This window comes from Haliotis cracherodii, unplaced genomic scaffold (assembly GCF_022045235.1).
Source record: "Haliotis cracherodii isolate W230 unplaced genomic scaffold, xgHalCrac1.p SCAF_21, whole genome shotgun sequence".
Lineage (NCBI taxonomy): Eukaryota > Metazoa > Mollusca > Gastropoda > Lepetellida > Haliotidae > Haliotis > Haliotis cracherodii.
In genome coordinates this window covers 4,085,304-4,101,577 of record NW_027266277.1, presented here as the reverse complement: position 1 = coordinate 4,101,577, position 16,274 = coordinate 4,085,304, and the positions used below count along the sequence as shown (strand labels likewise).

Here is a 16,274-nt window from a genome sequence, read left to right as displayed (position 1 = left end):
GTGCAAAATAACACATTTATTATCATGATTTCCTCTTTCTCAAAAGCCAGTGACCATACTACCATTATGTTCATCAATCACTTTAGAACAGAAAAAATAAACAAGTGGCATAACAACTTTGCTGCATAAATAACATGAAAAACAAATTATGTAGTTGAAAAGTAAAGATAATCATAAAGTCATTCAACTTTCACTGTATTTCTTTACCCACACATGACTGAGGAGTGGAACGTGATGCCATACGAGGGCACCAGGACAGACCAAGCTCTACCATTAAAACTTCAAAATGTAACTAAATGCTTTTGCCCATTGACTCATGGGGCTTAGAGCTTCCAAACTTTTAACAAGATCGCACATCTGGAAGATATGCTGGTAAAAAAAACTGCAAAAAATGGCAACCTAAAATAAACAGAGCAGTTAATTTCACAAGTGAAAGCTCCCAGCTTGGATGAGTGTTATGTAACATTGAAATTTTGCCGGCAACCCTACAGCCCATATGGCAAAACGTTCAAACAAATAAGACGGCCATTTTCCCGAATCGTATTAGTCTTGCATACTGACACTGATGAGGTGACACCAACGATGGACGGACGAATTTTAACAAATTTTCGTCTGCCAAAACAAGACGTAGGAGCAAATTGGTGTATAACATTACTACAGTCTCTCATTCAGTTCAAAGCTCCCTCGCCCGATATAATATCCCTGGTCGGCAGCCAAAATAAACATTAGATAGAGGCAGAATTTTCCTTGCCAACCTTTTTCTATTCTAAAATAATCAGACATTCCAGTAACTGCAGGTTTTTCTTCCAGTTTTATCAGTCGTCAGTCGACAAGAGACAATATTATGATGATACCACACTCATGACCGCATGAAACTTTTATTTTCAGTTATCACCATGCAAGCTTTCTCAGACAGCCATATGAACACAGACTGCGACTAGCAGATAGCAAGGAATTGGTTTTCCGTATTTTATGCATTTTTAAAACGGCTTATGGTGTTATTTTTTCTGTAAAAGATTAATTTTTTCAATCAACCATCACTCATTCTCTCTATTTTCTGTAGATATACCACATATCAGGGTTATTTCTCCATGTTGAAAACTAATAGCCTGAACAGAGATACTGACGGGCATTTGAAACTGTAAAGAACATCTGTCCCAGCAACAAGCAATGGAACAGCCGTAAAAACCTCCTCACAGAACAGCAAGAAATAGTCAGAGGTGAGCACACAAGCCTATAGCACCCATTTATTTGCCAAAGATTTTCCTGCTTAAAAATAATTCTTAAAAAATTAGTGTTCAGTATAATGTTATTCTAGTCAATTCATTTATACAAAAAACATCCATATTGATCAAGTTTCAACTAATGAAATTGTTAGTTTTACACCGTATTCTGCAATTCTATAACTATGCGACAGCAACCTGCAAGGTAATCGAGTCTGGAACAGGCAAACCAGTGTTAGCTCATATCCATGCCACAGGGTTGCTATGACAACCAGCGGGGTTACATTGAATGTGATCTCCCATTCCCAATATCCCTCATGAAAAGCATGAGTACTTGGGAGCTACAGTCACAAAATATAGGACTTTAAGATTAACATTATACATGTATTCTGAAGTTTTACAATTACATGATCAATTTATGATCAAATGTTATGTTGAAACTATCATAAGATGGACAATATCCCTCAAGATGATGGTGATACAAAATAACTCAACATAGCTCCTTTTGAAATGATCTATACATCTTTTGAATATATTGTTATTTTTTTTTATAAATTAAAAAACAATTCTGATTTTCATTTAACGATTCCATATGTTTTACAAGGAACCATATCTGTTTGTCTCAAATGATGCCAGTGATGTCATTAGCTACTTCAGGAGTTGAAATATCAATCTGCAACAATAAATGCTTTCATAATTCTGATGTCAGAGATTTTGTTTTCAAGTCTTGCCTTCTATAAACTGTATTTATCTTTCTGATCAGTGAAAACATAGATGAGAGACCATACCACGCCAGCTTCAAGGACACAGTTTTGGGAGGATGTTAATCTACTTCCTGTAACAATTCCCACCAGAATAGGTTCCCCATTTCCCACCTGTCCTCAGAAATCAACATAACAGTATGTTATCAGAGTGCCCACCCTGAAGGACCTACCCCCAGCAGAGACCTGGCTGTCATAATTTGATGCTCACAACACAGAACACTGGTTTGGTTGTTCCAGGTCCGAATCCACTTTGAAAGCTGCTGTAACATAGCTAAGGTACTGCTGACTAGGGTGTAAGACCCCACTCACTCACGCACTCACATTGGGAACTGAATGCCCGTTGTACTGTACCTGGTCACACATCTTGCATTGGTAGGTCTTCCCGGTCCGATTGGGCTTAACAGGTTGTGGCACAACAAGGGGCGTGTTTGGGGTGTTGGTGGGCGTGGACGTATTACTGAGGCTGCCTGTACTACTGCCACGCCCAAAACTCCCTGTGCTGCTCGCGCTCGCTCGATGGATGTCCTGCCCGTGGTTGATTCCATCATGGCCAAGACCTCCTGAAAACAGAACACATTGACGTTAGGATTGAAGCATACAAATTAGAAGCAAAAGTTAAAAGATAGCGTCAAAGAAAATATTTTGAATTCGGGTGAATGCTTAGGTTGCCAGGCATGGTGGAAGGAGTTGTGTGGAAGTGGGTCCAGACTTTCAGCAGAAAGGAAAGTAGATATCAGGAAAAAAGACTGATGGAAGTTTTTAAACTAGGATGAAAGCTGATATTTTCCTCTGGAATGGAAACATGTGTTGAGAAGCAGGTCCTGAGCAGACATTTTAGAATTTTAAAGTCATAAGATATGTTTTGCAGTGACTTGAAAGAGGAATTTAAGATGTATGGTTCACTCAAATGGTTACAAAATTTGTTAACGAAACCTATTTAAAAATAAACTTGAGTCACATGTTGAGTTGTTTTGTTTGATTGAAAGAGATTCCTGCAGCATCATACGGTTCTCCCTGGCCTGCATTTATATCTATGGTAGAAGACAGGTAGATTGTCTTTAACTGAAATTAGCACTGTCTAATGGTGGAGATGAAATGTTTCTGTAAAAGTAGATTTTGATCAGATGTTTCTCTGATCCCCCAGAGAGAGATCACAAAGTTTGAGCAAATGATGTGTATGATGACTGAAGTAAAAAGTGCCTATGTGGGTGCCCCTGTGTCAGAATAAGGCCCAAACACTTCATGCTCTTTGTCTGAACAAGATGACATGGGGGTCCAGTTGTCAGTGATGCTTACTGCATGTCATCAGTCCCCCATGAACCGCTGGTCATGCAGTCAGACTCAATTATTCACAGACTAAAATACTGCTGACTGTGACGTTAAACAACATTCATTCTCTCAAGCAATAAATGTAGTGCTGAGTCGTGCCTCAACAGAGTTCTTGATCATACATTCTTATCATTTATATTTCACCTGAAGTCACACCAGGAGTATCAAATGGGAAACTCTTGGCTAGGATATTTCATATGTGCATACCGTATTCGACGTAATAAACGCCCCGTACTAATAAGCGCCCACGGCGATATTTGCTAATATATTGGCAAGTGAACAATCCCAATTAGCACCCCTTCCGATTGATTAATGAACACAATACTTATTTATTCGTGTATAATATGCACTCATGTGTTATATGCACCCTTAATTATGGGCACCATTAACTTCTGGAAAAATATATCTGTCGTGTATAATACGCACAGACTTTTCTTTTGTATCATTTCAGGCTGTAAGCATGAACCACAATGTTTACGATCTTTCAACTATAATTTTTTTCGCTTATTACGTCGAATACGGTAATAAGATTTGATATTTTCTTGGTATCCATAAAAACAAGACAAAATAAATACTTTGAGAAAATGTCAAAACACATTGAAAGAGTGTGTGGGTCATATAACTCATCATCGTTTAGGAACAAGAAAAGTATTTTTCACAGTAAAGAACCATTCCATTTCATCACTCTTTCAATCTTCAGTGGTTTTATATATCAATTTCACATGTTGCGTTTAGGGAATAATAGACCCATCATCACATTTAATCAGTTAACGTGTGTATTAGGTTAACGTAATGAATTACGCAATCACAGTGATCGGGCCAAATGCAAGCATATGTGCTTCAAGTAAACCAGCACAGTCATCCACTCAAGGATGTACTTGAGCATAATTAAATTGCAACGCCACTGGGCCTTAAGTGGCAATCGAATCATTAGTGGCGAGTGCACACGGGATATCTGCTGTAGTTCTCCATTGCTCATATCTACTTACAGGGCTTAATGCAGAATACATTAACACTGCAACCCCAAGATAATTCCTACTGATCCTAAGAAGCAATCTGTCGACTTTCACCATTTTCTGTGCGCGTCTTACGAACACACACGTTGCATCAGCCATCCTGTGGTATGGTTTGATTGAGACAGAGTTTTTAACTGCAAGTAAATGGGGATTAAAGAGGGTTTCAAGGGCGTGATTGCTTTGAAGAAGTGTGTTGAACATCAAACCTAGGTTGCCTTTTTCCAAGCCTGCGGTTATTCTAACGTAATATTCCTAAGTAATATTGTAGGTATTATCAAATTCACCCCTTCCCGAAGCTGACTAGTTTAAAAGCTGCTATTAAAGGCAACTCGACAGCATGTGAACCCATGCCACTGGGTTAGTGGGAGAAAAGACTTCAGTGAAATTGATATGAAGGTTGAGAAAAAAGCCACAGCTTTGATATAAATATTAAGGTAACGATTGTTAAAGTTGTCATTAGAAGAGACTGATATATGTTTATTTATTTGTATAATGGCTTACAATATTGAGATGGGATAATTTTCTGAACTATGAGAAATGAGACAACCTTTTTTCATATACAGTTCACTTCAGATGTGATAAGTGGGATATGACAAACAGTCTGCTGTAAGAAACTCAGGTGTAATCCCTGGGTCGGTGAGTGGCCGAGTGAATGAGTGTGCTGGGTTTGACCACTATTCCAGTCTATCCCTGGGTCGCTGGGTGGCCGAGTGAATGAGTGTGTTGGGTTTGAACACTATTCCAGTCTATCCCTGGGTCGGTGGGTGGCCGAGTGAATAAGTGTGTTGGGTTTGACCACAATTCCAGTCTATCCCTGGGTCTGTGGGTGGCTGAGTGAATGAGTGTGTTGGGTTTGAACAAGACTCCAGTCTATCCCTGGGTCGGTGGATGGCCGAGTGAATGAGTGTGCTGGGTTTGACCACTATTCCAGTCTATCCCTGGGTCGGTGGGTGGCCGAGTGAATGAGTGTGCTGGGTTTGAACACTATTCCAGTCTATCCCTGGGTCGGTGGGTGGCCGAGTGAATGAGTGTGTTGGGTTTGAACAAGACTCCAGTCTATCCCTGGGTCGGTGGGTGGTTGAGTGAATGAGTGTGTTGGGTTTGAACAAGACTCCAGTCTATCCCTGGGTCTGTCGGTGGCTGAGTGAATGAGTGTGTTGGGTTTGAACACTATTCCAGTCTATCAAGGCAGGTCATCTGGTGTAGGAGGAAAGCCCGAATGTCTACAACTTCAGTGAACTCACAAGCAGGGCATGGTGCTGACAAGTATGGAAACATCATAAGGAATCCTGACCTAATAGCATAGGTTTTTGATACTGATGGTCATTAGAAGTGTACGATATCAAGAGGCTATGTAAAATGAGAATCCTAAAATTCATATCAGGGTGAAGACAAATGGTTAGGATATTGATTGATTTCTATTAAAAAAAATATCTAATTTAAAGTTGTATTGATAAATAACAATTTTTTGTTTGTTTGTTGTTTAACATTACACTCAGCAATATTCCAGCTATATGATGGCAGTCTGTAAATAATTGAGGCTGGACCTGACTATCCAGTGATTGACATCATAAGCATCGATCCACGCAATTGGGATACGATGACATCCATCAACCAAGTCAGCGAGCCTGACCACCCGATCCCGTTAGTCGCCTCTGACGGCAAGCATGGGTTGCTGAAGACCTATTCTAAATTGCTTTTCAGGATAGGTCTTTCAGAAGACTGGTCTGTTTCAGTGTTTTGGAAACTATGGAGATGAAAGTACATATGTGTCATTTTATTTCTGAATGACAAGAAGAAAGGATGCCAAGATTCTTGACTTGTGTTCCGATGTTACTGTAGTGGACTACACATGCCTGTGGTCCTGACTGCAGTGTGTGAGCGAGTTTGACATCACATCAATAACATTTAGTTGCATGGTGCCTGAAGGTCAAGGAGAGCGAGTTATCATTTTGCTGCAGTTATTCATAACAATTTTTTTTATATTGAGGTAAAAAAATGTTCCAAAAGAATGAAATTATTTTACAATTAAGGTTGAGGTCAGCAGTGATGCTTATTGTTAAAACACAGCACATGACATCTATCAGCAGGTATCAGAAATCCAAATGAGACATTGCTTCACAAGTGTATCAAACATATTCCAACTGCATAACATTCACTGCCAGGAGAGAGGTGGAATAGCAAGAGTTGCCTCCCTTTGAATGATCACACCACTGACTGTGTGCACAACAAGTTATTATTCACTGTCAGAAGATATACTGCCAAACTATATGAAGAAAAAGAATCAACCCTGTATTGATTAAATCTACTGTAACACTGAACTTTCCATATAATCAGCTCTTTTATCTGAACTCAACTTTAATGTTTAGAACACAAAACAGGTATCAATGATTTTATTGCTCCGTTGAGAGCTCTTGCAGACCTTTCTCGACACCAGAGCACCAAGAACATTTGAAGCAAACACAGTTTCACCTCTCCAGATGTAGCAGAAAGTTTAAATAAATCCCTAGCCAAAGGAACAATGTTTTGATATAAATAAAGCCTTCTTCAAAATTCCTTCAGATTACTCTTTGCTTACACTTTTTAACTCACAAGAACTCATGCATTTAGGTTGTAAAGGACTGTCATTTCTCACTGTGAGCTTCTAAATATAAGGCACTGAAGATATCATTAGGTACTGTGTGTATCATTAGGTAGTGTATATGTGGTTTGCTCCATATATATTTTAGATAGTGGACAATGTCAAGTACTGTATATATTATTAGAGTGTACAATGTCAAGTACTGTATATATTATTAGAGTGTACAATGTCAAGTACTGTATATATTATTAGAGTGTACAATGTCAAGTACTGTATATATTATTAGAGTGGACAATGTCAAGTACTGTATATATTTTAGATAGTGGACAATGTCAAGTACTGTATATATTATTAGAGCGTACAATGTCAAGTACTGTATATATTATTAGAGTGTACAATGTCAAGTACTGTATATATTATTAGAGTGTACAATGTCAAGTACTGTATATATTATTAGAGTGTACAATGTCAAGTACTGTATATATTATTAGAGTGTACAATGTCAAGTACTGTATATATTATTAGAGTGGACAATGTCAAGTACTGTATATATTATTAGAGTGTACAATGTCAAGTACTGTATATATTATTAGAGTGTACAATGTCAAGTACTGTATATATTATTAGAGTGGACAATGTCAAGTACTGTATATATTTTAGATAGTGGACAATGTCAAGTACTGTATATATTATTAGAGTGTACAATGTCAAGTACTGTATATATTATTAGAGTGGACAATGTCAAGTACTGTATATATTATTAGAGTGTACAATGTCAAGTACTGTATATATTATTAGAGTGTACAATGTCAAGTACTGTATATATTATTAGAGTGTACAATGTCAAGTACTGTATATATTATTAGAGTGGACAATGTCAAGTACTGTATATATTATTAGAGTGTACAATGTCAAGTACTGTATATATTATTAGAGTGTACAATGTCAAGTACTGTATATATTATTAGAGTGTACAATGTCAAGTACTGTATATATTATTAGAGTGGACAATGTCAAGTACTGTATATATTATTAGAGTGTACAATGTCAAGTACTGTATATATTATTAGAGTGTACAATGTCAAGTACTGTATGTATTATCAGAGTGTACAATGTACTTGAACCTCACTGGGAGTTTCCTACATATACCAATGCCAGCCTCATCCCCTGAGATGTTATCTCCAGTGTGTGCATGTTTTGACATTTGCATGGCCCTGTTAGAATGCTGTTTGACTTTGCTAACTATTCATTGCATTTTAAACTGTTGAAGTGAATTGCCAATGTTTATAAAGTATTGTTAGTATACTGATAGCTGAATGGATCACAAAACTAGAAACCTTTCAAAGCACGCACACAACATACATCCATGGGTCCAGACTGGGTTGCAGAGTCACACAAGTCATGTTGATGTATAATTTACATTTACTTTAACTCATTTGGGAACATGTAAAACTTACAATTAATTGAAAACATTTGGCTATCAATTATTTTCCAACTGTGCTTTTGTGTTTAATTATGTAAATACTGAGCTATCCCAAAATACTTATGTTACCAGTAGGGCAGGACATGCTTACCCTTTTCATGGCCCCTGTGTCATCACTGATTTCAGTGATCCATTGGTATAATTTTCACAGCTATTTTGCCTTTTACGCCCATTGGAATTTTCCTGCTGATAATCGAGACCGGTTATTCTCTGGCATAGAGTTTAAATATTTATAGTGATACTTTGATAGTCATATACTTGGGTCTTCAAAGTGAACATCATCATGTATCAAGTGTGATTGATCACTTTTAACAATGCTTTCATCAAGCATCACTGACTTAGGATTATGCTGCAACATATTACTGACATAAGACTGATATTAAACCAAGTAGACCCGTCAAGATCTGGGTAGAACTGATCTTCAGCAACCCATGCTTGCCGTAAAAGGCGACTATGCTTGTCGTAAGAGGCTACTAATGGGATCGGGTGGTCAGGCTTGCTAACTTGGTTGATGCATGTCATCATTTCCCATTTGCGTGGATCGATGCTCATGTTGTCAATCACTGGATTGTCTGGTACAGACTCAATTATTTACAGACCGCCATCATATAGCTGGAATATTGCTAATATGGCATTAAACAACAAACAAACAAACAAACAAACAAAACAATAAAACCAAGTAAAACAGATAAACAGGAAATCATTAATAAGAAATTCTCATTTTTTTACGAAATGGATAATTGTTTCCATTTTACCCTCATACAGCATATGGACTAAATTAATACAGATTAATGAGTAACGTCCTATGATAACTCTGTCACTACCTTGTAACACTTTCATGACTTCATAGTAATAAATACAATTAACTGTATTGCAAATTTATGTAGGTAATACCAAAATGTACATAGACATATGTCTAACCAAAGAATGTGACACGGTGTGGTACTTCCCAATATTATGAATAGGGCATATATACCATATTTATTTTTTAAATTAACATAAACATATCCTCAGGGTATGGCTATATCAGACCAGGTCCTGTGTTTTCATCATCTATTCCATACATCATTACATAGTGCATATATCAGGTGGTATATTTTTCATATCAGGTAGTGTATGTTTATATCCTAACAGTCAGCGTATGTATCATTTGGGGTGATGTATTTAGTATCAGGTAAGGTATGTAAATATCATATTAAGTAAGATATACTGTCACTTTACACGTAAAGAAGGTATGATACAGAGATTAATCACAAACCTGATCCTAGTCCACCACCAATGGCATTTCACATCTTGTATTTACAAAGCTTAGAAACTTAACCTATAATAAAGCAATTTTTATCGTGCCCTGGAGTGACTAAGTGAGTATGGTTTTCCGTCGCTTTTAGCAATATTCCAACAATATCATGACGGAGGACACCAGAAATGGCCTCACACATTGTACTCATGTGGCAATTCGAATCCGGGTCTTCAACCTGACAAACCTTAATAGTGTTTAAAATACCAGCCTGCCAGACAGTCCAAGATGGTCATTTTGCTGACCAACGGTCAGTTTAGAAATGTTGCAGGCCCGATGGTCGGGAGCTAAAGTTAGTTAGTTGACAATCCACCAGTTTATTGTTACTTTCTGAGAATAAACATTAAACAGTCCTATTCTTCTGGTAGCCTTTTGTTATTTTTGTTTGTTAGTCTAGAAAATACTGGACTGGCAGCATTTTATCTGGTCTATTAACTTTGCAATGTTGCCAGTCCAGTTGTCTGACTGAAACTGGGGAATTTTATACACTGGCTTTACCCATGAGGCTATATGAGTTCAATGTGCTGTGACATCACAAAAAAGTGTGTGTGTGGTGGTGTATATTTCACACTACTGGGATGAATATCCAACAAGGTGTATGTATATATGTGATTCTTGTATACACCAGTTCGGGTGTTGTCAATGTCAGGTAAACAATCAAGGACAAAGGAGCTAAGTATAATTCCATCAAATGCATGAAATAAAATATTTGGTAAAATCATGCATATATAACTTTCCAAACAACTATCAACAACAATGGACTTTCATTAATGCCAGATCATGCTGATGCGGGAGACATATGTCATTTGAGTGTTAGATATTCCCCTCAGACCAGGAAGTATCTTTCATCAATGCACAGTCACACCTGGAATTAAAGAGACTGGTGTACAGTCACATTTCTCCACTATTATGCAAGCTGTTACTTATATCTGACTTTTCGCTGTTTCCAGTAATTTTATTTTATTGTATTTTTCTTTGCCCTAAAGTATGTTTAGTTACGAGGTCAGTTGGTTTACAGAAAGAGGAAATTTGAATGTTATAGTTGTCGGACCATATGCTGCTAAGTATAACTAACATCTAGTTTCTGCTTTGAACATATTTTACAGATAAAAACAGTTGATAAATTATAGTTATAAAAATATAATATAAAGGAGCCCAGAGAGTCTCTTAATTTTCAGATAGCATGGTAATGTAGACTTGTCCTATATTATAGATGCATGTGTTGTACTGGATATGTTTGTTTCAGGGTCTGCACGACAGACTAGCTGCTGAGGTTTCCTACATCTGTAAACTCAGAGGAAAAGGTAACTGATCACAGAATGTTATTATAACATTGAAACTGATAAAAATCAGGGACCACATAAAAAACCCAACATTGACTCACTCACTTGATAAACTGTAACTTTCTGTCATCTACCTGAACTGATTTAAACTACATAACAATGAAAATAATAACTGCATATGATTTGTCCTCAACCATGCTGGACTTTCTCCCAGTATAACAAAACACAAGTGAATGAGAATCTGACATGCTTACCCTTTCCACGAACACCTGGTGTCATCACTGATTTTCAGGGATCCATTCATATAATTTCCCCTGCTATTTTGCCTTTTACTCCCAATGGAATTAGTTTTGTCAGATAAACGCGACTGGTTATTATCTGGCATTGATGTTTTATATATACTTCTAGTATACCAAATCACAGAACAACTGAGAAGGGTTATCAATTACTTGATTTACCTATTCACGTATTGAAAAAATCACAGATGTGGAACAAACTTGTCAAAATTTCTTCCTGTGATCACTTTTTAAGCAGGTCAATGCGGAAAGTGAAGTAGGTCAAATGAGGAAGGAAGGGAACCCGTGCTATTCTGAATATATTTTCTTACATCACACATCAACAATTCTTTTAATAAATCACTAAAATTGCATATTAATAAATATACTAATTTTCAGTGTTGACAGTGGGTAACAGATTCAGCACTACATATCACATCATTGTGTTGGGATGTATTAAAAAGCTCACTGACAGCTATCAGTGTCACCCAAGATCCTGTCATCTGAAAATTACAAGTTACATTCCGAGACTGTGTTCTAAAGACCTCCTCTTGTCATCACAAGCTGAATTGATGCACATGGCCTGAAAGCAGCTCCAAGAACCAAAGAACAACAACCATATTGTCCCAAATCCTCCTTGTTGATTTTTCCTATAAAAAATACAGCCAATCCCCCTAGGGTGTGATAATAAATGATATCTTATGGCTGCTAGTCAAATGCAATCAATGCGAGCCCATAATCTCCACATTACGATACAAGTCACAAGAGGAACATATTACATCGCCTTGGCTGTTGAGTTCATTGTAGGCAGGGAAAAAGCATAATTATGCTCGAATATTGTTCATTTTGGTGTTCTGTTAAAGCCTATTGCCAACGGGTATATCATATTCACTGCATTCTAGCATCAGGATCATGTTTTGTTTCCCTGTGTTCATGTTCTTATAATAAATCTGATCCGTTTTATTATGATTACGCCAAACTTGTCCTCAGAAAATTACAGGGAAAATAATTACAAGATCCCATAAAAAGTGTATTGGAATATGTCTTGATTTATAATGCATGTACACTTTGAAATAATTGTGCATTATGCTGAACATCAAGTTCTGAGAGGATAAGTAATTTTGTAGGCAGCGTTAGAACTAAACTGTAAAGGTTTACTAGCCCAGATGAAGATAAAATGCTCTTGTAATGTTAAAACAATGGGGAAATGGGGAAATTTGGACTAGCCCGCTGGAATTACCGATCGCCCCGGGCTAGCAGGCGAGTGTCAATTTCTAACCCTGTTAGGTCCTTTAAAAATTTGAATACCACATGTTCTCCATGTCCATATTCGGATATGCACCATGCATGTTTGCCCAAACACCTGTAGTGCATTGCTGTGTACAATATGTTATTTGTTTTCCAGAAAATAGGACATAGAAAACATTGTTCAAACTCAGCTACCCAAATAAGGACACCTTTCATTGTGTTGATCATCTTGAATTTAGGTCATTCCAACTTTTTCTCCATGTCTTTTTATGAAGACATGTGTAATATAGTCTTTGATAAGTATTTAGAAGTTGGAAGAACATGAATACACGACAATTTTCATAGAAAGCAACTTTTTAAATTCTTTTTCTTTCTTATTAACTCAAAGCACTTACTCATCATTCACCTGATGAAGAAGCACGAAATAGCTCTGAAACGTTGAGACGATGAATGTAAGAAATTGCTCTCCATAAAAAGTGTCATGTATTCATGTTCTTCGAACTTCTAAATACTTATCAAAGACTATATTACACATGTCTTCATAAAAAGACGACTGCCTCCGTGGTCTTGTGGTAGAGCGTCCGCCCGGAGAGCGTCATACCAAAAGAAGTTTAAAGATGGTACTTGTTGTTTCCCTGTCTGGTGCTCGGCATTAAGGGGCTAAAACAAGGACTTGTTGGCTCGGAGTCAGTATACTGTGTCTGAGTGGGGTATTCATGTTAAACCGCGGCATGGTATCTCAGTGTGATAGCATTATAAATTGGCATCAGTCTGGACTATTACAAGCAGAGACACACACACACACACACACACACACACACACATGCATGCATGCACGTCACTATATAAGTGCAATAATCTTGGACGCGACGTTAAACCCAATTTCACCTAACCTCATAAAAAGACATGGAGAAAAAGTTGGAATGATCTAAATATGATATAAAATTAATGATATTAAAGTTACAGCCCTAATATCTTATACATTAGGCCATACATATGACAAGGTAAAGCATTATATAAACCTAGGTTGGCAAAACTATTAAAATTATACAAGGTATTCAAACAGTAGTGTGACCACTCCTGAGGATTAATTGCTTTCCAGACTAGATAAATAGTCACATTTGTAATAATGACATATTTGCTTATTGCCACAATAATTTTGGATATGTCAACATGCTTGGTACTATTTAATAACTTCTGTATAATGACAAATTATTGCAGATTTTTTGCAAGTTTGGGTAACTTAAAATGCAAATCTTGTAATAGTATTTTTTTTAAATTAATTATGAGTTTGGATTGAAATCACAACAATCTTGGACATATGTCACATATATCATCTCTCTCAGTCAACCAAACTTTGTTTGTCTTTATGTTTTCATGTATTTCAAAAGAATTTAGAATTTATCAACTGTGTCAAATTTTACATTTTTTCCAAAGGACAGATTAACTTGTTGAACAGTTGTAAAGTAAACAGTATTTAATCATAACAAACCAATCACCATAAAATGAAAATATATCACTTAAATTCTCTTCTTTCTTTCAAAAAGGCTTCATTCTGGGTATCAATTTAAATGTTTCTGTGAAATTTATTAAAATGTATTGCAAATGGATGACTTAGATTTCCTTTTATCTTAAAAGTATTACCCTTACTACAGATTTATGATGAGAAATTGTTCAGCAACATGCAAATTTTATGTCAGTTTAAATCTGATAGATTGCAAAGAAAGAACACTTTTAGCTACAAATTCTATAAATATTTTTTTTCTAAAACAGCCATCTTCACATCTAAACAAGAAGATTAAAAGTCACTCGTCAATTTTGGTGGTAATCATGTCATGGTGTGTTAACCCCTCCACTCCACAGTGTTACTTCAAAAACTAGGATAATTTTATTTTATTTGAAGAAACTTCATTGAAGAATAATGTCTGCAGATATAATAACAATGCTTTCCTATTCTGTATCACAATCACTCTATTTTGGAAATGTTCGAATTAAACTTCTATGTAACAAAGTTGCCTTGTCAAAAGCTGAAAAATGAGACCGAAAACTAGAAAGAATTTAAGACATTGGTTTTTGAGTATCTCTGCTTCATTGTTAAAGTAGTAACTGAGTAACATGTTATATTATATAAAATTGTCGTCATCCCTCGTACAACATTTGATATTGAACGTTTTAAAAATTGATCACTTCCTTTAGTTTTCTATGTAATTGTCTGAAATGATTTTATAAAAATGTAATATTCAATGAGACTTAACAAATATTTCTTCTTGAAGGAGAAATTAATGAGAAAGGTATACAAAGTAGCATCAATTCTCTTTTCACTTAAGTAGAACTGAGAACATGCATTTTATACCCATGTCTACAATGAAACCTTAGAAGGGAATTATGTTTGGGGGAAACTCTTTTGGATTATTGGATGAATATCTTACAGGTATTTATGGATTGTAAAGGGAGGGGTTATAAGAAAGGGGTCTCATGTTCCCTAGTATGCAAGGGTTGTTAGACAGGTTGTTTTATAATCTCCTGTGTGCAAGGGTTGTAAGACAGGTTGTTTTATAATCTCCTGTATGCAAGGGTTGTAAGACAGGTTGTTTTATAATCTCCAGTATGCAAGGGTTGTAAGACATGTTGTTTTATTATCTCCTGTGTGCAAGGGTTGTAAGATAGGTTGTTTTATAATCTCCAGTGTGCAAGGGTTGTAAGACAGGTTGTTTTATAATCTCCTGTGTGCAAGGGTTGTAAGACATGTTGTTTTATTATCTCCTGTGTGCAAGGGTTGTAAGATAGGTTGTTTTATAATCTCCAGTGTGCAAGGGTTGTAAGACAGGTTGTTTTATAATCTCCTGTGTGCAAGGGTTGTAAGACAGGTTGTTTTATAATCTCCAGTATGCAAGGGTTGTAAGATAGGTTGTTTTATAATCTCCAGTGTGCAAGGGTTGTAAGACAGGTTGTTTTATAATCTCCTGTGTGCAAGGGTTGTAAGACAGGTTGTTTTATAATCTCCAGTATGCAAGGGTTGTAAGACATGTTGTTTTATAATCTCCAGTGTGCAAGGGTTGTAAGACAGGTTGTTTTATAATCTCCAGTATGCAAGGGTTGTAAGATAGGTTGTTTTATAATCTCCAGTATGCAAGGGTTGTAAGACATGTTGTTTTATAATCTCCTAAGTGCAAGGGTTGTAAGACAGGTTGTTTTATAATCTCCAGTGTGCAAGGGTTGTAAGACAGGTTGTTTTATAATCTCCAGTGTGCAAGGGTTGTAAGACATGTTGTTTTATAATCTCCAGTATGCAAGGGTTGTAAGACAGGTTGTTTTATAATCTCCAGTGTGCAAGGGTTGTAAGTCAGGTTGTTTTATAATCTCCAGTATGCAAGGGTTGTAAGACATGTTGTTTTATAATCTCCAGTGTGCAAGGGTTGTAAGACAGGTTGTTTTATAATCTCCTGTATGCAAGGGTTGTAAGACAGGTTGTTTTATAATCTCCTGTATGCAAGGGTTGTAAGACATGTTGTTTTATAATCTCCTGTGTGCAAGGGTTGTAAGATAGGTTGTTTTATAATCTCCAGTATGCAAGGGTTGTAAGACAGGTTGTTTTATAATCTCCAGTATGCAAGGGTTGTAAGACATGTTGTTTTATAATCTCCAGTGTGCAAGGGTTGTAAGATAGGTTGTTTTATAATCTCCAGTGTGCAAGGGTTGTAAGTCAGGTTGTTTTATAATCTCCAGTATGCAAGGGTTGTAAGATAGGTTGTTTTATAATCTCCAGTATGCAAGG

General features: G+C 36.5%; 1 protein-coding gene across 10 annotated transcripts in view; it reads right to left on the bottom strand.

The window, feature by feature from the left end:
• LOC139470700 (zinc finger protein rotund-like) overlaps positions 1-16,274 on the bottom strand; it is a 396,945-nt gene that overhangs the window by 12,534 nt on the left and 368,137 nt on the right. For 9 of the 10 annotated variants that reach the window (XM_071252955.1, XM_071252956.1, XM_071252963.1 and 6 more), the window contains one exon: positions 2,309-2,547. In XM_071252955.1, the coding sequence (XP_071109056.1) occupies positions 2,309-2,547 (239 nt within the window). The remainder of the gene's footprint in view (positions 1-2,308; positions 2,548-16,274) is intronic. The other variant, XM_071252957.1, reaches the window with a different exon arrangement.